At 45.7% G+C, this 23,083-nt stretch overlaps 1 protein-coding gene across 1 annotated transcript in view; it reads left to right on the forward strand.

Moving 5' to 3' along the window:
* kcnq1.2 (potassium voltage-gated channel, KQT-like subfamily, member 1.2) overlaps nt 1-23,083 on the forward strand; it is a 128,264-nt gene that overhangs the window by 695 nt on the left and 104,486 nt on the right. The window contains exons 2-9 of the mRNA XM_036518516.1: nt 1,234-1,710; nt 10,185-10,275; nt 16,409-16,535; nt 16,820-16,898; nt 17,261-17,357; nt 18,884-19,024; nt 21,828-21,938; nt 22,939-23,034. Of these exons, the coding sequence (XP_036374409.1) occupies nt 1,234-1,710; nt 10,185-10,275; nt 16,409-16,535; nt 16,820-16,898; nt 17,261-17,357; nt 18,884-19,024; nt 21,828-21,938; nt 22,939-23,034 (1,219 nt within the window). The remainder of the gene's footprint in view (nt 1-1,233; nt 1,711-10,184; nt 10,276-16,408; nt 16,536-16,819; nt 16,899-17,260; nt 17,358-18,883; nt 19,025-21,827; nt 21,939-22,938; nt 23,035-23,083) is intronic.

A 23,083-nucleotide genomic window follows, 5' to 3' on the forward strand; every position in this document is an offset into this window, starting at 1 on the left:
AATCAATACTTGGAATAAATGTACTGTTTTCCTCATATGCATTCATATTCATTGGATATTATGCCATGCAATACAATGATTCTTTTTTTACTTTGACAGAGAACGTAACATACAAACAAGAAATATTTTTCATAATATTGTAATTTTCACGGAGCTGAAGCTGACTAATCAGTTGAGTATGTAACACTATTTGAATGACAGCTGATACCTTAATGAGCGAGTATGCTGAACTAAAACCAAATACATCTTAAATTCTGAGGACATGATTATAGTGCTGTATAGGTTGCCCAGCTATGGTAAAACAATGGAGAGACAGTATCTGAGCAGACAGGTGCTGGTGGAAGCTGTCAGCATGTCTGCTGTGGTGAGTGACAGACGGACGGAGGGAAAGTGGCTTCTGTTTCGGAGCAGCTCTTCTCACAAAGACTTGTTTCCAACAGCTGCAAAGAGCGAGCTGCTCATCAGGGTCTCTGGAATAACAGAATGACCCATCTTTCTGCAAGTCGTCTTTGTGACCAGATTAAAAAAGTATATTCATGTTTATATGTTTATGAGTTTATTGTATTTGTTCTGTAGATTAAAGTATAAGATTTGGCTCTACTAGTCTCTCAAAGGGAGACAAACATTTACAGATGGATCTGATGTGATTTATTTTATCTTGTGCATATTGGTGGTGACAGATAATGAATCAATATGATCATTTGAGAATTTTCATTTCATGTATAGATCTGAACTGAGATGATTCTCAGTTGGAGCAGATTTGTAGCCTTTAGCTTTGTGCTGATTGGTTAACTTGTATTGCATCTGGAACTTCTTGTCTATTTTAAGTAGCTTACATGTAAAATCTCAGATATGCAAATTACAGTAGAAAAGGGCGTCTGCTAAGCAAAAGAAACAATGCAATAATGTAAGAGATGTCATAAATCATACGTCACCACTTATCATAAATCATATGATATGTTTTGCTTCCCTTTCTGTCCCCATAGGCAGTGAATGGGTCAGATTACATCAGGACAGTTATCACTACGCAAGGAATTTAATTAGAACTTCTTCTATAATTTGAGTCCAGTCTAACTGCAGGCTGTCTAATGAAAGCAGCTATCACTCTGACTCACCTGTCATGCTCAGTGCCTGTCTGACCCCTGTGCTGCCCCCAGGTTGAGGCACTCAGCAGTGGGAGAATACAATTTGGGACAGCAGTGAAGGTGCTTCACTGGACACCTGGTCCCCCAGCATCATCGTCTTCCAGGGGCGATTCTGCCAGCATCTGCAGCTCCTGGTCCACCTGGCCCAGATTTGGGGTGCCTGCATCATGGGGGAGAGGCGAGGGAGCCCCATGTTCCTGTTCTGCCAGGGCCGGAGGAGTGGCGGGGGTCACCGTAAGGCCCCGGGGCCCAACGGCCACACTGGGGCCTGCCTTAGCACGGAGCCCAGCTGGGAGGAGGCCGCTGACAGCACACGCTACTCTCCTGTTTCACTGGAACAGGACTCCGCGGTGAATAATGGATCAGGCGTTCCCCGCAGCCCGCTCGGCCACACAAAGGACCCGGCCGTGCAGATCGACGGGCAGCCATCCTCCGAGCTGCGCTCCGCCCGCCCTCCCAAACACTTCCAGCACCCCTACCGCACCAAGACTAGCATGCAGGGGGATGTCTACAACTTCCTGGAGAGGCCCACGGGACTGAAATGCTTCCTCTACCATTTCCTAGTGTGAGTAAACTTGGCTTTTCCTCCGCTCTGATGACAAGCTCAATAGGGCTGGTTTGGCATGGTGTGCCTGTACCCCTCAACACAGCAGGGAATTGGTTGTTTTCCGTGCTGTGTAAACTATCTAGCATTGTACCTAAGGAATGGTAAACCGCAGTCTGATTCATGTAGTGAGCCAGTGGAGGACAAAACCTCCATCCGTGTGTCTTCCAGAAGAGAAACTACAGCTGTGTTTGGGTTTTGTGACTGGGATATTTAAATATGGTGTGTTCTTGGGGTGATTGAATAGGAAGACTTTTTAATATGATCTCTCTCTCTTTGGCTGCCAAGCACTAATCGTTATAATAATAAAGTTTTGTTCTGTTACAGAATAAAATACGAAAAAAATGTTTGTTAGGGTCTATCATGAGACATTGTGTTTGGAGTGTACTCTGTCATAGTTTTTGCTCTCGGAGTGACTTAAAAAGCTAGAGTACGTATCTGCTGCTAACAGAGTCACAGGAGCAGCAGTGTATATGGAAGCCGAGATACCGTGTGTGACCACGACAGTTTCAAGAGACCAAACCCAGGATAACTTTTCCACAGATATTATTCACAATCAGTTATTCTCAGAAAACAAACTCAATACCTTGATGATCATGCCGCTCATATTGCCATGCTTTTTGTGCCTGTTTTAAAATGTGTGTCTAGCTGTTTCTGTGGGCAGAGTGCCTGACAGTGGTGTTAATTACAGCTGATTCCGCCATGTGTAAAGAATATGCTGGATTGCGGTCACAAAAGGAGTGCCACCTTAAGCACGGGTCTGAGTCAGTGCCTACGGCCCGTCAGCAGGTACACCAGATCCTGTTTGCCTGACGGACACACCTGTTGGACGGCTCACTTACAGTCTGCTAATCCGCTACCCTCATGCATGAAATATCAACATGAAAATAACATGGATGTGTTTTCACAAAAACATTTCTGTACTGTGAAGGATTGCCTGTTTCGATGTTAGTGGACTCATGACCATCTGACTCGCTGATGGGCATTAACTATTGCAGTGATGGTATCGCTTTGACACGCAGGCTCTGCCAGGCTACGGGGTGGACCCCATCAGTAAGGATTCTGGGGTTTAATGCGCCAGGATGTGCTTTTATTTTACACAGCTCTGGATGTCCTCTTTTCCTTTGCTTCCTTTCATGTTCCCTTTGTCTCCAATTCATCTCAAGGGATCTGTTCCTGAAGGGCTTCCTACAGGTTGTTTCCATGGTTTTCTTCAGAATCAGCTGTTGTGAAGAATGAGGGTGTCTTTATTTTCCTCAAGCTTCCACATGCTTTCATTGGGAAAGTGCAGGGTGGTGGGGGTTGAAAGGTGGTTCAACCAAAGCCTTGGAATGACTATCCTCTCTAATGCAGAGGTCTTGCTCTGTGCTGTTAAAGGGAATGATTGGTGAGTACTTTATTAAAAAAAGTCGTCATGCAGCCCTCGGTAGCATGGTGTAGCGTAATGGAAACTATGTGGCTGAGAGCTGTATCGGCTTTGTTATGTTATTGCATTCAGAGCATCTCTTCACATGCTAATTAGGGCTATAATGTTTCTACATGGTGAATAGAACTCAAACCCGGGCTCGTACAAAATTAAACCGCTCTGAGTGATGCTCCTCAGGGCTTCTTTAAGTAACTCTCTCCTGTCACTGGCCGCCTGTCACAGCTCTATTCTCCCTGAGACGAGCTGCCAGGAGTGAAAGGGCAGGTAAGGGGCCGGGGGCACCAGCCATGACGGAGCGATGGACCTGCCGTCATCTGCGGGAGCGTCTCTGAGAGAGCTGCGCACGTGTGTGTGAGTGTGTGCGCACGTGTGTCTGTGTGTGTGTGCGCATTTGTGTGTGTGTGTGTGCGCACGTGTGTGTGAGTGTGTGTATGTGTATATGGATGCATTTGTGAGAGCGCCTATGTATGTATGTGCCTTTGTGCATGCGTTTTTCTGTTCTGTGTGTACATGTGTGTGTGCAGGTGTGTATGTATGTGTGTGTGTGTGCAGGTGTGTGTGTGCAGGTGTGTATGTATGTGTGTGTGTGTGCAGGTGTGTGTGTGCAGGTGTGTATGTATGTGTGTGTGTGTGTGCAGGTGTGTATGTATGCGTGTGTGTGCGTGTGCAGGTGTGTATGTGTGTGTGTGTGTGTGCAGGTGTGTATGAGTGTGTGCGTACTGTAGTCAGTCACTTACTTTGCCTAGCTGTGTCCAGGTTTGAGGTATGGCGTCATGCATGGGGGGGAGTAAAACCAACCAAGAGAAATAAAAAAAGATAAACACGGTGACATCAGAGCCAACACGCTGATGCTGTCCGCATGCACTGCTGTCTGAAACGTGTTTTACGAGATTACAGCTCAGTAACGTTAGCAGCCTGTTCTGTGCTCCTCCCCAGCGTCTAATTCTTTTATATAACGTCAGCGCGAGGCCATTGTGATGGCAGAACTTCATAAACATCTCTCACATCCCCAGGGAGAGGCTGGTATCAGCAACCACCTCTCTTAATGGCCCCCACAGTAAGACCCTTATTGGTAATCTTTTAGTGGTCTGAGCTTAGCTGTCTGTCGTGCTGTCTCAATGATTCATAATTCCGCATTAACAGTGTTTCCACCGCCAAAGGCGAAAAAAAACACCTTGTCAGCTCTCTTGCTCTGACTTCCGATGCTGGTGGCAATGATGATATTTAAGGTCATATTGGCATCAGAGTAAGGAATTGGGTCACTTCCTTGGGGGGTGGGGTCAGATCAAAGGTCAGGGGTCAGGGCTCAACTGACAATACAGTTAGACCCTGCAGTGGAAGATGAATGTGGTATATGAATGGTCTCTAGTTTTGATTATTGCAGCACTTGACAGTTTTTTTTTTTTTTTCTTCTTGGCATCATTTACAGTGACACTGCATCATGCGCTGAGATGTTCAAAAGTAGTCTGATGTTTTCTTCATGTGCTGTTGTTTATGTGGAGTTATTTTCTGCACTTACGTAACTATGCTGTGCAAGTTGTTTTGGATAAGAGCGTCTGCCAGATGAATAAATGTATGAATAAATGCATTCGGCAAGAAAATCCACCCCATTAACTAAGCATGCGATGTTTTGCCAGCATCTGTAGGCAGAGAGCAGCTTTACTGGTGGTATTGGACATTCTTAATACTGAGGGCTTCATGGGGACACATGGATACTTTGTCAGTGTAATCAAGGATAAATTAATTGTAAGGGTTCGTAGCAGAAACTAAAATCAAACGTTTAGATCAGCAAGAACCAAATGTATGCATGTCTCAGATGGCGGTGAGTCAGTTAGCTGGAGGATTATTGGCTGAATGTAGCCTCTAGGCCAAGCAGAGCCCACTAATGCTGTTCTTTATGTTCTGCCGATATGTTAAACGTATTTTTTAGTGATAAGATCTGTGATTTCTTAGCAGTCACCTCTACACTAAACATAAAATACGCCAGAAATTTGTATCTTATACTTTGCAAAACTCAGATAAGCCTGGATCAAATGTGATGCTCGGGTGATGCTGCAGCGTAAATCCAGCTACGCTTGCACACGCTCAGAGACGCCTTGTATTTCAGAGGCCATATCAATCCAACAAAAAAGAATTAAACTTGCAGCAATAACCAGGGAGATGACAGCGTGTTAAAAATGCAACTGACCCATCAGAGCCCCAAGTTATTCTACAAAACAGAGAGGCCACAGCAGGGTATTCATCATGTTATAATGATTACAGTGATGAATAATTTCAGACAGTTTATAATGATCCTAAGCACATGATATAAACAATAAACAGCACAGCCTGGCGCATCAGCCATGAAAACGCCACAGTTTTAGCCAGCTGAAACAGGAGTCTCATCGCAGGGAATTGTCTCATTTCGTTTATTATTTTATTCAGATTTCAGGACACAAACCTGTGAGCCTCAGCCATCATCAGCCCTTCATTACCTGCAGTGGAAAAGCCCCACCTGTCCAGGTGAATCCAGTCTTTCCACCTGGAGGCATTTAAGGTCACTTTGGTGGTCATTTTTCAATACTGACCTACAATTCACTCTGACAAAAAACCATTGCACCAGCTAGCAAAACAAAAAAGAAAAAAATTACACAAGCTTGGTAATCATAGCATATCAATTCATTGTTGTGCCAAAAAAATCATATTACATTCCAGAGCCCAAAATGTTTGTCCTTTTGTAACAATAAGTAACACACAGTTCAATCTGAGGAAGCCTTAAATATTTAAGTGAGGCGTATCTCTACTGCAAGGGTGGAAGATTCCGAGGAGACAGTCGCGTGACCTTGGATATATTTTTGACGAAAACTTACCAAACCACTGACTTTTGGAAGCACCACGGCATGTTTGGAACACACTGCCTGGTAAGTGGGGTCATACTTGTAGCACGCGACAATAAACATAATACGTTACATTACGCCATTTAGCAGACGCTCATGGCCAGTGCGACTTCCAAATAAGTGCATCACAATGCTAAGAGTAGTCATCGAGAAGTACTACAAGAGGTCAGTAAGATACTGAGTTAAGTGCTAACCTTTGTATACATATCTCTAATGTGGGCATAAAGGCACAAAAAATCATCGCCCAGCTCAGAGATACCCGTTAGCGGATTTCTCCCAGTGACAGATGGGTCTTCCGAAACTCCCAGACACCGCTGCTGTAAACTCAGGATGGCATAAGCACGTCCGGACAGCGTCGTGACAGTGTCCCGACAGTGTCCTGACACGTGACACTGCTGTGGAGGATTAGTGCTTCCTCTCCACGTCACTCTCCCTGAGGAATAGACCTCTGTGCAGGGGCGTGCCGTGGTTTTGGGCTGGGGGAGGTACGACTGTGCTCAGCCTGGTAATGCTGGATAAACCACCAGCTGTTTGGGTTTAATCAGCCTCCAGGGTCTGTCCTTCTCTGAAAGACTGCGAACTGGAGGGGGTCCAGACCTGCCTGCAGAGGTCAGGCTGGGAAAGCCTGGTAATATTTGGGATCCTGTGTTTTGATACAATATTGCTCTAAATTACAATGACTGTAGTCACCAGTATTAGGACTTGGTCATAATTGCTGTTAAACCTTTGGCATGATGAGGTTTAAATATATTTGCTTAGTGACAGGTCTCTTATCTAAGAGCCATGTACAGAGAGGTCAGTGGCAGCTGTAAATTCTCAGTGTGTATTATGTCTAAAATTGTGTTTTCATTTGTGGATATGACCCCTAATACACACTACCGTGAGCAGGGTTTGATGCCTCTCGGTCTCAGTGACTGACCGCACTCAGGAAAGATGTTTTGGGAAATGAGACACTGTCATTAAGTCCATATTTTATCATCATTTTCAGGTAATGGAAGTGTTTTCCACAGTTTCAGCTTTGCACTGGGCATGTGCCACCCACTCAAATGCACTTGGTACCATTTTTGAATGTTGGCTCAGGGAGGAGAGTTTTTATTTTTTTAATGGCTTTAGAAAGAGCCAGTAAAAAATGAAAACACATATGTCGTTTTTCCTGTTTGAAAATGAATGAATTGGAAAAAATAAAGTTGTTTTTCATGGAATGGTTGTGTTTATACACTGTAAATTTAGCTAGGGTTAGTCCAGCTAACTTTCTGAGGTGGTTCGCATGTGATAACCTTTTGTAGATTGACTTACATAATGACCTTAATACAAAGTGCTGGATTATCATAATATGATCCTTGTAAACCATGTTAAAATTGTACACGTCGTTGATGGAAATCCAAGTCTGAGCTGGGGAGGCTTTTCTGATATGAAAAGAGATTATTTTATTGCTGCAAGCCTGTTCCTGGTAACTTTCATCACCTCTCCAGATGTTGTAAAAATGACAGTTACAAAAAATGTCTAGGAACAAAACCAAAACAACAAAAATAACATTAGCTGGTATGTAGCGCTGGAGAGGGAAGTGATTTTTAGATTTCAGAAGCAGACATGAAAAAAGTCTGAGAAACAGCCCTCTAGTACAGACTGTCCCCATCTCCTTCATGCAGGGAGACCAGAGTTCTGTACATCTGGGGAGAGAGGGATTCAAGAGAGGGATTAGGTTAATGCTGAATTAAATTCCATTATTTTCAAAGGGCACACATTATACAGACCTTTTATGTATGAGAGCTAGCATTGCTTAGCAGAGTCTATAAATGTGCTTCTTGGAAAAGCTGTAACTAGGGGGCTTGTAGGATATTGAGATGTAGAATATTGAGAACAGTGACCAACAGGAGAACCTCAGTGTTTGAGCTGTGTAATGTGTCTGCCATGCTGGAAAAGGGCTTTGAGTGATTAACACACTGCAGTATTTTGCAGACAGCAGTGCCTTTTCCTCATTAATTATAAAACTGCTGAATCAGGCCTGTGGAATTTACAGCTCAGCTCTATATTGCCCGATGGTTTGTCTGCCCATGTGGTAAAGCAGTATCTCTCGGATTCCAGAGGCAGGTGTTTATGTAGGTGTTAATGTGGGTAGCCAATTTTTTCAATATTGAATGCCTTTTCATGCCTTTATTTGGTGGTATGTGTTAATCCACCAGCAGGAGGCAGTGTTGTTCACTGAGTGGTGTGATTAGTGTTCTGCATATGATGTCACAGTGCTACTCTCAGCTGCACTGGGCAGTGATTTATGATCATTTTCGGTTGCTGCTCAGTGAACTGAGAAAAAGCTGATGATATTTACATGCATTGTTTTTATGAAAAGGGTTTGAATAACTGTAACTCTGAGTTTGGGTTGTTAGGTGAATCCCCTGTCTATTCTCTCTCTTTGTGTGTCTGTTACCTGCTGGTGGAAGCCTGGTTCAGCATTTCTAGCTGTAATAAGTGATCTGTGGAAATACCACCTGCCTGTTTTATGGAAACTGCGCAGTTCAGATCACCAGATCATCAGATCGGGTACATACCATCTCATTTTTTTTTCATTGTCATGAACAACAGTGGAGTCTTCCAACAGGTATATTTGAATTGTGGGTTAAACTTTTCGGTTTCATCTGGCAGGCACTTGTGTGATAATTTTGATTACACGATGGCATGATGGTTTTGTAATGATGCAGACAATTGCATAATCCATGCAGGATCCAGTGCCCTAACCACAGGAAGTGGAAACTGATGCTCCGCTGTGCCAGAACTGTAACGGGAATTACTGAATACAAGTTAAACAACAAAGCAGTTAAACGTGTTATTTACTGAATACAAGTTACACAACAAAGCAGTTAAACGTGTTAGTGCGGTGCAGCTATGATGTTGTTCTGGTCGCTAACATCTCTCTAAAGAAGGGCAGTGGGTGCAGTGAGGCAGGCTCGGTTCTGTTTCTCACTGGAAGTAAACGATGTTTTTTTGCGCCGTTGCGCTCACACGTGTCGTGAAGTGCCAGGCCCTGAATGGCCCTGCTGGGGCTCGGGGAGGTCACTGGGCACCCGGGCGGTGATGTAACTGCTGTTTCACACAGAGGATATTTTCCTTTTTCATCTGTGCGGAGCTGCAGATGGAACGGTATTATCAGCAGCCACCCTGTGCTCTTCACTGTCAGCTCTTAATCCCCGCGGTGGAAAACACACGCCCATCTGTCCCCCCTGATGTCTGCCCCAAACCGGGGGATTCCCTCCCACCCCCACACAGAGACCCGCCGAAATGCGAGCCGCTTCGTAGAGCTCAGGGTTCACGCCATTCCAGGGATGTGTCGTTCCCCCCAGCGGAATTACGCTGTGGGGGGGAGCTGCGTCTTTGAGATGGTGTTGGATTTAGACACGCAGGCAAGGGGAAAGTGTGTGCATCATGCTTGTCTGTGAAGCTGCTGGTGTCTGTGATGGAATGATGCATCTCTGTGCATCGTCTGAACCCTGCTAACATTCCTCTGTCCTGTTAGTGCAGTACCCTGGGTCCTGCTGAATGGGACACGAGCTCAAACACGTTACATCCCTGCCAGCGTGTCGCACGTGTCTGTGCATATGTGTCCAAAACATGTAAACACGCAATATCTCACTCTTTTCGTGATCTCGCATGTATGCTGTCTGTTTCGCATGCCTCGACCACCACCCGCACACGTGCAAGTGTGTGCATGAATACACGTGCTCTGTAACATACAAATAAAAAAATGATATAAAGCTTGCATGTAAGCATATGCACACATTAATGCCCCAACTACTGGGTTTCTGATGGAGTAGAAAAATCTGCCAGAAGAACCGCTTTGATAAAGAAGAGAAACAGATAGCCTTTAAAATATCTGACCCCACCTGAGGTCCTGTTAGCATTTCACTGAAAAGTGCATTAGAGAATGGCATGTATAAAAACTCAACTTGCAAACCAGTGCAATCCTGAGCAGTGACCATGCCCTGATAAGAGTATTTACCTGAAAGAGATGCATATGTAATGTATATCATATATGTTATCACATTTTAACCTGTGGATGTGCTACAGGCCAATACCCCGATGCGGATGTGAAACGCACGGTAAAGGGTGATTCTGTTTGATTGTTTCGTTTGTTTTGTCAGGTTCCTCATGGTGCTGGTGTGTCTGATCTTCAGCGTGCTCTCTACCATTGAGCAGTATGCAGACTTCGCCACTGGGACACTGTTTTGGATGGTGAGTGTTTTTTCATGTGGCTCAGGCAGGCCACAGCGGCCGTGATACAGTGCACCGCATTACATTACAGTAGCTTAGCAGATGCTGTTATTCAGAGTAGCCTAACATAGCTTGCATAGCTGTAGTTTTTCAACGTGAGCTATTTCTACAGCAGGATATTTATCGAGGCAGTTCTGGGGTGAGTATAGTGCCAAAAGGCATAACAGCAGTTCCCCAGCAGGGAATCGAACAGGTGAGCAATAGGATGAAGAGGCCTGTTCCTGCTTCTCTCCGCTATAAAGCACTGCATTTCACTGTGTTCAGTCTGCTGGCAACAGCAGCATAACCCAAGGGAGAAAAGTAGGTTTAAAATGAAAGTGTGCTTTACTTTATTAATACATGGAAATGAATTCAAAATGCCAGCCAGTACGGTATGTTCTTATTATATAACACTGCCTGTAGCCCTTCATGCTGAGTTACTAAATTTGGCAGGGTACTTAACCCCGAATTGCCTTGGTAAATATCCAGCTGTATAACTGGATAACATGTAAAAACTGTAAGCTATGTAATCTACTCTGCATGAGAGCTAAGCAAAAAATGTAAATATAAATATGTGAAGTTGACTTCAGCTTCCTGACCTCACAGCCATTGCACCATTGCAAACATGCTGTTTTGGTTTTATGTATACTTTAATGTTAGTGCAGGGATTAAAAGAAATATAGCGCCCTTAAAGATTTAACTTTAGTCAAAACTTATCTGACCACCAGTTCTTAGGTTTCTTGTGATTTTGATTGCAATACCACAACATTCCACTTGAGGGTGATAGTTCATCTTGGTATGGCTGGATACTACAAGCGCATCAGAAAACGGGAGTTGTTTTTCTATGAAATGGATTATGTGGTAGTGGCAGCAGCAGCTCTTTGCTGTAATTATGAACAGTACATGACTGATATGTTATTGTTAACTTAAAAACACAGCCATGCAAAATGGGTTCATGTTTTTTTCAGTTCGTTCCTTCATTAAAAATAAATTATTTCTAAATTCGCTGGAAAAGGACGCAAGGAAAGTTTACATTAAGTATATTCACCAGTCTATATGTGCATACGTACTGTGAATGTGAAAGGTTTCTGCTACGTCATTATGAATGTTAATGAGGATTTTATTTAGGATGTGAACATGCACGGTGTAGAGGCTGGTACTCTGGATGTGGGAACATTATGGATGTGAGGTGGAAGACCAGGCTTCCCCCAGTGCATTATGGGTATGCGCACCTGAGCACAGAGTGTCTCTCCATTTTAAACACTCTGGCCTGTTCCAGCAAAGCAGCTGCGGAGGGTTGGGCCCCAGAACGGAGGGACATGCCGGTGTTCTTTGATTTTTCCCTGGAAAGTGTCATATTTTTAACGTTTATTTGAGCACAGCTGTGAATCTGAAAGCTCAGCTGAAAAGCGACAAATAAGGACTCTCTGCCCTCCCTCCTTTTTTTTTTTGAAAATGCCCTCCGTGTTGTTGCAGCTGATACAGGGCCAGGCCGAGGACTCCTCCTTCGCAGGTCTAATGGTCACGCTGCAGGGGCTTCTGGCTGCTCTGTCGTGCCTCGTCAGCAGTGGTCGAGGTTTGGATGTGAGTGCAGGTGTGGATGAATCCTGCAGGCTACATTCAGCAGCTGCATTTAAAAACAATGCCATCTGATTGGGCCTGAGGGCATGCCGGGGTCAGATGCTTACACCGCATTGATGATAACCATGAATATCATAACCGTGACTGTGGTGTGTGGGGTCACAACCTGTTTCCATGACTAGCTGCAGCTAGCCAGCTGACTGGACAGATCAGGTTTTGATAGCTAGCTTGTTAGGTCTTGGCCTGCAATAACATCCTGTCAGAGGGAAAAACCTGCTGTTGGTTCCGTAGCTGATAACTGGACTGGATTAGGCTCAGGCTCTAGGTTTCCACTTATCCTGCATCATCAGCTCATCTTAGAGTATGAAAAGAGTACAGAACCGTGCGCACAGTGAGAATAAGTTGCAGACAGGATCAAGGTGTCAAATCAAAATCTAAAAATCCAGCTGAACCAAAGGCTAAATATCACACTCTCCAGTTGAAAAGGAGGACAGATGTTATTGGATCAGTAGATCTTAATTTTAATTGAAAAGATATTAGCAGAACTGGGATCACAGCGTTTCTGCCTGAGATTCTTTAGGTTCACACTGTAAAGAGGCCGAGCAGTTTGTTACTGCAGCATAGACATGGGAACAGAATTCAGATTAGCGCAGTGAAAATGTGTTCAATATTCAACAGAAGTGCAAATGAGGCCGTTGGAGAGCAGCAACGCATGCCTGTCCAGCAAACGCAGGTCAGACGAGGCTGCTTCACTTGCGTTCTCATTTTGCATGGACGATGCCTGCCAAAAAGGCACAGCCAAAGGAATGTGTTTTACTGTGTTTTCTATTTCGCTTTCTCATTTGTATTTTCTTTTTTTTACTGTTTTTCATTTCAGTTAATTCATTAACGTGGCAAACAAGCTTCCCTGCTGTTCCCCCTCTTTGTGTGTGTGTGTGTGAGAATGCGTGCGTGAGTGTGTGTAGGTTTGCACGTTATGTGTACTTGTCTATGAATGTTTGTGTGTGTGTGCGTGAGAGAGGAAATATATATGTGTGTGTCTGTGTGAGTGTGTGTGTATGTGTGTGTGTGGGTCCCTTGCTGTGTGTGTGTGTGTGTGTGTGTTTGTTAGAGTGTGTGTGTGTGTGTGTGTGTGTGTATGTGTGTCTGTGAGAATGCGTGCGTGCGTGCGTGGGTGCGTGCGTGCGTGCGTGCGTGCGTGTGTGTGTGTGTGTGTGTGTGTGTGTGTGTGTGTGTGTGTCCCTCGCTGTGAGTGTCTGTTTGTAGGCTATACTTAGCAGCTTCAGGGTTAGCTGACGTGCATGAATCAAAGCCTGCTTGTTTTGGATGGTGGAGAGGACATTAGTCCTGATGGATATTTGGCTTTTAGGACAGCTGCCAAAGTAAAGCTAGCCAGACCCTCTGGGCATGCAGACATTAATCACTTGTCACACGCCGCTGTCTCCTTCAGGTCCGGGAGACGAGAACAGTGTGGCATTTCTAGCTCTGTACCCAGTACAGCTGGAGCAAAGCACCGCAGAGCTGCACTGTTACTCATTTAATAAAGCACTGATCTGAGATCAGTGCTCGGACTCTCACTCCACTCTCATTTCCCCCAGCATTAAAGATGGATGGGGATGTTTTTCTTGGTTTTATGGGTTAAGGAAAATGTAGGAGAAAGCTAGAGCGAGTGAAAGCGTTTTTGAGTGGTCTGAGTACTTCCTGTTTGTGTTTTTTTAAATGTCCATGTGGAACTCCACAGACAGTTGGGGTAGATTTTTTTGGTGTCCTCTGAAATGGGTGGTGATTTTTGTTATATAATCTTATCTCACGCTCCGCAGCTCATTTATCTCCTCTGCATCATGCTAAAACCTGTGGGATCTTTTTCAGGATCTTATCAGACGTGCCCTGCACACAAACATGACGTGTCAGATTTCCACCCTCTTTGCTTTTATACTATATTCTCACCAGCTGACTCGAAGCTGTGAATCTCTAAGCTCTTCTTCTGAAAAACCTAAACTTAAAACTTAAACTGTGCTAGTTTTACCGTACTGTCCAGGCAACAAATGACCAGAAACGTAGATCAAGTTTGACAACCTGTTAGTGTGTCATTTTCCAACAGAGTTGGACCTGATGTCTTCTCTGATGCAGGTTATTATTAATAATTAAGATCATAAAACTTTGAAACAAAAGACGGTCCAGAGTGGAAAGATGCCACTGCTGCGTCAGAGGTCCTAACCCCTCACATTATTATTACTTTATGACATTAACTCGCACCGGTGGAGAGATGCAGCTTTTCTTTCTGTAAGGGGTGTGAGGTGAAACGTTAGCGGGTGAGACTCGCCAGCTCACACCCAGAGCAGGGTCTGCTGTGGTCCAGGGCCCTCCTCCCGCCAGCGCCCCCCTCCCACCAGAGCCCTCCTCCTGCCAGCGCTCTCTGCTCCGCCTGTGAGCTGGGCCTGGCCTTAAGGACAAGGAGGCTTCTGTCACAGAAGCAGTGCTCACAGCTGTGAAAATACTCCCAGAGAACCTGTGCGGCAGATCCCGAGAGCCCTATCCACGCACGCATCTGCTGGGATAGTGTGTGACGAGGCTGTAATACCGTTTTAGCAGTGGGCTTTGTTGTGCTTGGTCTGTGTTTTAATCCTCAGTGTCTGAATGTGTCTCAAGTGCTGATTGGGTTGTGATTAAAGGATGATCCCGCCCCCAACTTCGTGACTGTTTGTGACGCATCGTGCAGCACACTGATCCTGTTCTAAGGAACCAAAACTTTGTGTCTAAACCCCATCTTTCCACCGTTACCATTTTTAATCGTTATATCAGCAGCGCAGTCTGCAGAGGAACACGATGTGGTGTTCCTGTCCTGTCCTGGGCGAGTTTAAACACCAGGCACCGCTATGAAAGGGCGATATTATTCCACATGGCCCAGGAGCGCGGCCCAGCCAATGGCAGCCCGGCAGACACTTCCTCTCTCTCCTCATTCATCACCGGCGGCGTGTCTGCATGCTCAACGTCAACCTGAACTCAGAGCAAACGTTTCTCCTCTCTGTTTTTTCCCTCTAATACTATATATCACAGTTGCAGGAATTCGTGGATGATGCTCATGGTTGGTCTGGCTGGGTGTCTGATACACTGGGATATGGTTTCATCGACGGCACACACGCCACATGTGCAGGTTACTTTAAGGGGAACAGGTGCGTTTTATTTCCCTAAGATAACGTCAGTCAGCCATGAGGTTTGGTAATTTAAGGTGGGTTATTGTGACAGACACATTGATATGTAAATACTGTAGATCGTGTGCAGGGTGCAGTGACAGTCACTTGTTATTGTACATATAGAGCTCTATTATTGTATCTCAGTGCCAGATATTAGATTTCATATAGTAGGCCAAGGACTGGGCTATTAGAGAAATAATGGCCACCCACGTGGGTCTATTGACCGTGTCAATCATGGGGTATAATGGCAAAGAATGCAGCTGTCTCACATGGAGGAGCAGGGAGCAGAGAGGAGGGGGGTTTAGCTGAATAGGGGGTGTAAAATATTATTTTTACTGCCTCTCTGCAGCTGTCTGATGGGTCAAACCTCACTCTTTATGCACTTTTCCCAAATCTCCATGACAACATCTCTCATTTGGAGTTCAGCTCAGTTTGATCGATCGATTGATTGATTGATGGATTTGAGATAATACATTAGAACCTGTGGGGTACGCAGAGACAATGAAAGCCATTGCTTCACTGTAGCCCTCTGGCTGTATAATGGCAGAGATTTGGAGCACATTCACCTGGGTCACGGCCTCATGCTGACGAAAAGCATGTCAGAATCGTGAGCTTGTTTGTTGTGAAATTCATTCGTCTGCGTGAGTGAGGTTCTGAGCGGCTGCATTTGTTCAGTGTGTTTCTAACCGGGTCATTCTGCCGAGCGCAGCTGTGCGGCGTGGATAAGCGAGCAGGTGAGATTGACAGGACACGCCCTGCCCTCAGAGATCCCGTCAAGCCTCGTTTGAGGAGCGTGGGTGGGCTCACCTTTCCTGACAACCTCCCCACACCTGATCCCTCTTGTCTGTCAGCGCACTGAAGGATTTTCCTCAGAACTCATGATCTCTTGGTTAGATTAAATGAGCTGATGCAAACAGGCTCAGTAAGTTTGCTGGATTTGTTCTCTTCCTCCAAATGCTATACATATGCAGGTGTTGATTTGAGCAACAGGCACCTTGAGTGATTCCACCTGGTTCTGAAAAGGGGGGGGGGGGGGGGGGGGGGGGGGGGTCATAGTAGGAATGGGAAATAAGATTACCTGCAAAAATGTTTGTGTTCTTTTTTAGACTCTAATGATGTCATCCCGTCCTGTGTTATGCGTTACTGTTCTCAGCCAAATTGTACATGGTGTTGGTGTTTAATGTCTAAATATGGATGCAAAAAAAAGCTATAAAAAGTTTATCACCTAAAAAAAATGATAAAAGGAAGTAAAATGTGAGCTGTGAGCAGAGGCTTTGCGAATGAAGCCAAATAGCAGCTTTTATCAGGCGCACACTCTGCACCTGTGTTTGCGCCCGCAGGAAATCGTCCTGGTGCTGTTCTTTGGCACGGAGTACGTGGTGCGCCTGTGGTCTGCGGGCTGCAGGAGCAAATATGTTGGCATCAAGGGCAGACTGCGCTTTGCCAGGAAACCCATTTCCATCATAGGTGAGTCTGACTCTCCAGCCTCATGTGCTTTTATGTGGCATATTTACACTGAGCACCCTGACCAATAGGAGCACGGAATCGCCATGTTTAAGTGAAATTAATTCCTCAGTGTCAGCTAATTCATAATGCACATTACACAAGTCAATATTTTATTTTGTTCTATGTGTTAAACGATTGTTGCTTGATTTTCAAAAAATGAATTGAGCAGTTTTATTGTGAAATGGTTTTTGCAGCATTGCCCATGCGTTGTTTGGTTGTTAATTGAATGTTTTCCTCTGTAACAGATCTGATTGTAGTTATAGCCTCTGTCATTGTGCTCAGTGTGGGGTCCAATGGCCAAGTCTTCGCAACATCGGCCATCAGGTACAGTTGTGCTGCAGCATCAGGTACAGTTGTGCTGCAGCGGTGTGGTGAGGGGAAATGCATGACTCTGATTATTCAGGTAGTTTTTATAGATTAGAATATTCAGGTAGTTTTTATAGATTAGAATATTCAGGTAGTTTTTATAGATATGAATATTCAGGTAGATTTGATATGATCACATTTGTTCTCTGCTGTGCGCATTGAGCCTCGTTTAGGGTTTGTGTAGAGGCTGTGTAGGGGCTGCGTAGGGGTTGTGTAGAGGCTGTGTAGGGGCTGTGTAGGGGCTGTGTGGTGTAGTGAGAAACACAGGCAGGTTATCTGACAGCTGGACAGTAAGCTCACCTTTTCCTCCGTGCCAACAGGGGGATCCGTTTCCTACAGATCCTGCGCATGCTGCATGTGGATCGACAGGGGGGCACCTGGAGGCTTCTGGGATCTGTAGTTTTCATTCATCGGCAGGTGAGTCTCACACCAGTGCTTTGTGAAGATCCTGATATTTGTATATGGAGTGGCTAAAGACACCAGAGCCTGTTTCTTTCAGTAATAACAACCCTGAAGACCGGTAAGGCCGAATGCGTGATGATCTCCTGCAGTTACCGGCAAAGGGATCCTAACCTTCCCCTTTGTTATTTACAAAGTGAATCCACTGCGCTTGTGTGTTCTTCACCAATTAAACATTTACCCTGACGTTGTCTGCTCAGGCCTGAAGCTTACAGAAACTCACGCAGATGTTGACTGCTGGAAAGAATGACCTTCAGGATTAAACTAAATCCGTGCAACTATCTGCCGTCCTATTTGTCCAAACCTCTTCATTGCTGCTTTCCAGGAACCATTAGGGATTTCTGGAAATCAGATTAAGCTAATTGCAGCCAGGTGTTTACAGATGATAGAGATCCCTGCCTCCGGGCTGAGTTGTTGATGTTTGTGTTGGGGCAGGCAGTGACTGTGCAGCTTGCTGTTGTGTGGTGTGGTGGGTGCGGAGTTGTCTGTTTAATTCCCTGGAGGCCTGAATTGCAGCACTAAGTATGAAAGAACAATATTTAAAACTATGAGCGAAGCGAGATTCGATGGGTGTGTCAAGCAAAGGGCTAATGCAATGCTGATTGTCAGGTAAACGACCCCCATGCCATGCCTGTGGTGGCATTTTCACCATTCTGTCCAGTGTCCAGTCAGGGACAGACACATGGCTTAGTAAGGGGTAAGAGATGGTCCACTGCACTGCAGTTTCCGTCTCCATTCATAATGCGAGGACTCTTCAGGAAGCGCTGGGAGCACCACAGCCTCTCGGAGAGCTTTGATCTCCTCTGAGGCTCTCCCTGTGAGGAAAACCCCAACGTGCCAGGACAGCAGGCAGGAATGAAGCCGGCCTTTTAAGGCTATTTTTGACAGCACAGATTTGGCAAAACTAAAAAAAAAAGCACTTTAAAAAGAATCAGGACAAGAATGTTAAAAATGTGTTTATGTATAAAACGTCTATTTTTATATTTATACACATTCTCAGAATATAAATTCTGATTTTTAGTTATGGGGCAATGGTTAAAAAAAGTACTCCACATTTGATTAATCCTATCAAAAGTTCCTAAGAAGTAAATCAGCTCAAAAAGCAGTTCATAGAGGGAAGAAAAGGTGAATATTTTTCATAGAAATTCCTGTCCACTGAGGGAGAGTGACTTATACAGTAATTATTTGACATGAAGAGAAATAAATTCTGTTAGAACACAGCTATACTTGTGGTAGATGGAATATGATCATTCCTTCAGAACACTAAAATGCATTTTCCTTTGTGATTTAATTCTGCTGTCATGAGAAATGACATGTAAATGGTGATTTAAATTAAAGGTACTTCTGTAAGCCCTTCCTGGGCTTTTTACCTCTCCTACTCCTTTCTATGCGTGCCTGTATTACTTTTAACAGACTTTAATGGACACTTTCACCGATCAGATATGGGCTATGTGCAGCTGTGAGTACCCGGTCCTCTGTTGCAGGAGCTGATAACCACGCTGTACATTGGCTTCCTGGGGCTCATCTTCTCCTCCTACTTCGTGTATCTGGCAGAGAAGGACGCGGTGGACGAGGAGGGGAAGACTGGCTTCTCCAGCTACGCCGATGCTCTGTGGTGGGGTGTGGTAAGGCTCTTCACCCCCTGAGATACAAGTGGTGCAGGGGTCCAAATGGTTTACAGTGTCCCCACCCCCACCCCTCAACTCTCGACACGTTTCATTTCTGAGACAACCATCTTATTCAGGTTTACTTCTGCATGGAGCAGCCTGCCATTTGCAGCACTCATTTAAAACTAAACAGGACCCAGTGGTGGTTTCATTCTGATTGTGCTGTCATTTCAAAGTATTATTTTTTTGCTTACGTTTGTTTTTTTTTTTTATATAATGAAACTTTCTTACCTAAGTTTTAACTTTTTATGAGAGAAAGATATCATAAACTAATAAAGCTTGGGTTTCCGAAACGTCTTCAGAACAGTGTTCAAAGGGTGTAAATAAGAACTGCTTCAGCAGTGTGCGTTTTTACGCAGAACTGCACGCAGTGAGACGGAGGTGTGCTCAGCGCCTCCCGGCGGAGTGGCTTCATGTGTCACTGCTTTAGGGAGAAGTGGGTAATAACCAAGATGTGTTATGCTGTCAGGGGTTGAGGAGGAAATGGGTTTGCAGTAAGAAACTGCTTGAGTTGGATTCCTGTGCATTTTGTGTCTGGAGGGGATGTGGGGTCTGAGAGGAGTGCAAGTGTGGGGGCTCCCCAATGGGGGCTCCCCAATGTGGGAAAGGCGATGTGGGAACCGCAGTGCCCTCGGCTGATAAAGCCTCTGAAGCGCTATTCATCAGCCTGTTAGCGGGGCAGGCCAGCAGGGCATTATGAGGAGGGAGATGAGGCTCTCATGGTGGGGGCCCGGTGATCCGGTCTCTCTTAATTAAACCGTTTAATTCAGTGTGTGTGGTAATGAAAACGAAGGCCATTCAGCTACGTGGGACGCGTCACAAAAGGCTGGCATTAACCTCCCCTCATGCCTCTGATCTCGAGCTGAAAGAGTTTTAACACAGGATAATAAAGTATCAGTTCCTTTAATTAAAACTGTAATTGTGGGATTAGTACCTTTTTGTTGTTGGGGTCACGGAGGTGTAGCCCCCAGCCCCCCCCCCCCATGCCCTGTGGCATGTAGAGTAAAAGCTTGTTTATGTGGGGAGGGGGGAGAGCGCGACAGAGCTCCTCTGTTTATCAGAAACATGACGCTGATGAGAGGAGAGAGCCAGAGACCTGCTCTCCTCTCTGTCAGGAACTGGACGCTGATGCTTACACAGAGCAGAGCCCGTAGCTTTGGCCGCCACGGTGTTTGGAGAGAGCGGTCAGCGCTGCCATGGGGGCGGGGTGGGGGCTGGAGGCGAGTGGCTCCTCGCGTGCCCCCTTCGCCTTGTTTTCCACTTTTTCGGCGGGCTGCAGGTGCAGTCTGCAGCTGCGGAGGCGCGCGGGCCAGCGCCGTGAATCATAGCCCTCTCTGCCGAAGACACCAATCACAGCACATGGAGGTCATTAAGGGGATGATGTTTGATCTGGAGCTTTCCCATCCCTTCCGCTGAAACCACAGTCATGAAGGCTTGGAAAAAACAGCACAGACAGAGAGAGGGAGAGACGGTGAGGGCTGGCAGAGAAAGAGAGAGGGAGAGAGGAAGAGAGGGAGAGAGGGAGAGGGAGAGAGGGGAGAGAGAGGGAGAGAGGGAGAGAGAGAGAGAGAGAGAGAGAGGGGGAGAGAGAGAGAGAGAGAGAGAGGGAGGGAGAGAGAGAGAGAGAGAGAAGTTGTCCTTTGCTATATGTTCAGCCTTTAAATGCTTCCTTTGGCAGCAATCGATAACTCCTGTCATGAAAATGAAGCCATTCTGAATCCTTTGAATCCTTTTATGCGGATAAAAATAAATAAATAAAATGGAGCTCTTGTGTTTAATTTCCCAGCTGTTTGCCTCTGTCATCCTCAGGCCTGTCTGTCATTGTTAGCATTGGTGCTAGCCGCACCCCAGAGAAGAGCAGCACCCTCCGGGGGGGGGGGGGGGGGTGTGGGTGGAGGGGGGGGTTAGGGTGAGGTCATGCTGCCTGGGAGTGCCAGAGGAGGGCAGAGGGGCTGCTTGGCTGGCCCACTCCACACAATCGTTGCACCATTCTTTATCTCTGAAGTAGTGGATGTGAATTAGGTCCCCCTTCTCTCTCACTCTCCTCAAAAAACAACAACATCTTGTGTCTCACCTCACATCACCTCTTTTGTTTCCTTTGCGGCTGGGGGTGGGAGGGGCTGCTGTCCTCAGAGGCCCTCACTGCATCAGGATTGGCTCATTTTTCACCCTATTTGAAAGCAGGGGAGGTGGAGGTAAATACTCTGTTAAGAACGGCATTTAGTTTCTACCCCTGTGGAATGCCTCTCCTCTCTGAGGATGAATAGGGCATTGTGATCTTACGGAATGCACTTCACACATCCAGCAGCGGATGCTGTCCAATAACTCCAGCGAACGCTCTTAATCCCCAACTGTTAACCTTCTCTTTTATCGGATTTTTGAAAGCACCACATGTTATTTACGTCTTTACAATTGGTATTGCAGTACAAAGTGTTTCAAAACAAAACTCTTAAACATTTACAGTGATGTACACGTACTTGCTGTATAAATTGGAATTCTCATAAAGTCATATTGATTTGATTGATGGATCTAAAGCGACGCATAAAACTGGAATCTCCACTTACATCTCCATTTTTCACTCTAACAGACAGGGGTATGTATTCTAGCAGAACTGCTGGTTTTGGAACACCTCTGTATGTAAAAAAAAAAAAAAAAAGCCCAGACTCTCAGATGTTAAGAGCCCCACACCACAGCCCAGACTCCGCAGTATTTACATTAGATTTATTGTACGATGAAGTACTGTTTTACATTCTCTCCGCAGGTTACCGTGACTACGATAGGCTACGGGGACAAAGTTCCGCAGACCTGGATAGGGAAGACCATCGCCTCCTGCTTTAGCGTATTCGCCATCTCGTTCTTCGCCCTTCCTGCTGTAAATATGCCATCTTTATTCATCTGTATGTTTTGTTCCTTTATGCAATAATATTTTGCAGCTGACAAATGTTCACCTCATATGACCATACCTGTCATACCTGTCATACCGGTATACCTGTATGACTCCTCTCCCCACAACCACCTGTGCACCCAAGCAGGGCACAGAGGCAAGGTGAGTGCAGTCCTCTGATACACTGGAACACAGCTAACAGCTGCTTTTCACACCAGGCATGTAGTGCACTGCCGTGGAGTGGGTGCCCATTGGAGGATAGGTGCCACACTGCTGTGGAGTGGGTGCTCATTGGAGGATAGGTGCCACACCGCTGGGGAGTGGGTGCTCATTGGAGGATAGGTGCCACTCTGCTGCTGTCACCCACCTCATGAATTGCTGGGTGGGATGAGCAAATCTGTTCTACCATTGTGGGTCATCGATGGTCACCCACTAGTGATCGTTGGCAAACGACACGATTCAGTTGAAACCTTGGCCATAGAGCTCAGCTTGCACTCAAGGTGAGCCGTCACCTCTGAGCTCCTCAGCAGACACCGTGCATGCATGTTGGAAATGTTATAAACTGGGCCTTTAGGCAGTGGCCCTGACAGAGGCCTCCATGGGGATCAGACCCCCGACTTGTACGCACTGAGGGCCATCAGCCCTGGCCCCAGAAGCGTCCTGGAGGCTGAGGTTCCTACAAGGCCTATGAGGGACACTCTGATGGTTATGACCAATAAGTGGTGAGAAATAAAGGGACAACCACACATCAGCTGGACCCTCACCAACTGAAATTGTGTGGTTGGTGTATCTGACAATTAAAACAAGCAATGGGACCAGTCGTGACAGAATGTAGTGTAGAAATCATAGAACATAAAAACATGTGTGCCCTCAGTGGTTTGGCTGATCAGGAAGCATAATGTTTGTGTGAAGAGCAGTGTCTGCAGCTCTGTGGGAGGCTGGCTAATTGGAGAGTTGCGTTTAAATCAGGCTTTCTGCATCACCGCAGGGGATCCTGGGCTCGGGGTTCGCTCTCAAGGTGCAGCAGAAACAGAGACAGAAGCACTTCAGCAGGCAGATCCCTGCTGCAGCCTCACTGATCCAGGTACAGTGGCAGACCACCCTTATCGCAAGACCAACAGAGACCTCACTGA

The sequence above is a fragment of the Megalops cyprinoides genome, chromosome 23 (genome assembly GCF_013368585.1).
Source record: "Megalops cyprinoides isolate fMegCyp1 chromosome 23, fMegCyp1.pri, whole genome shotgun sequence".
Classification (NCBI taxonomy): domain Eukaryota; kingdom Metazoa; phylum Chordata; class Actinopteri; order Elopiformes; family Megalopidae; genus Megalops; species Megalops cyprinoides.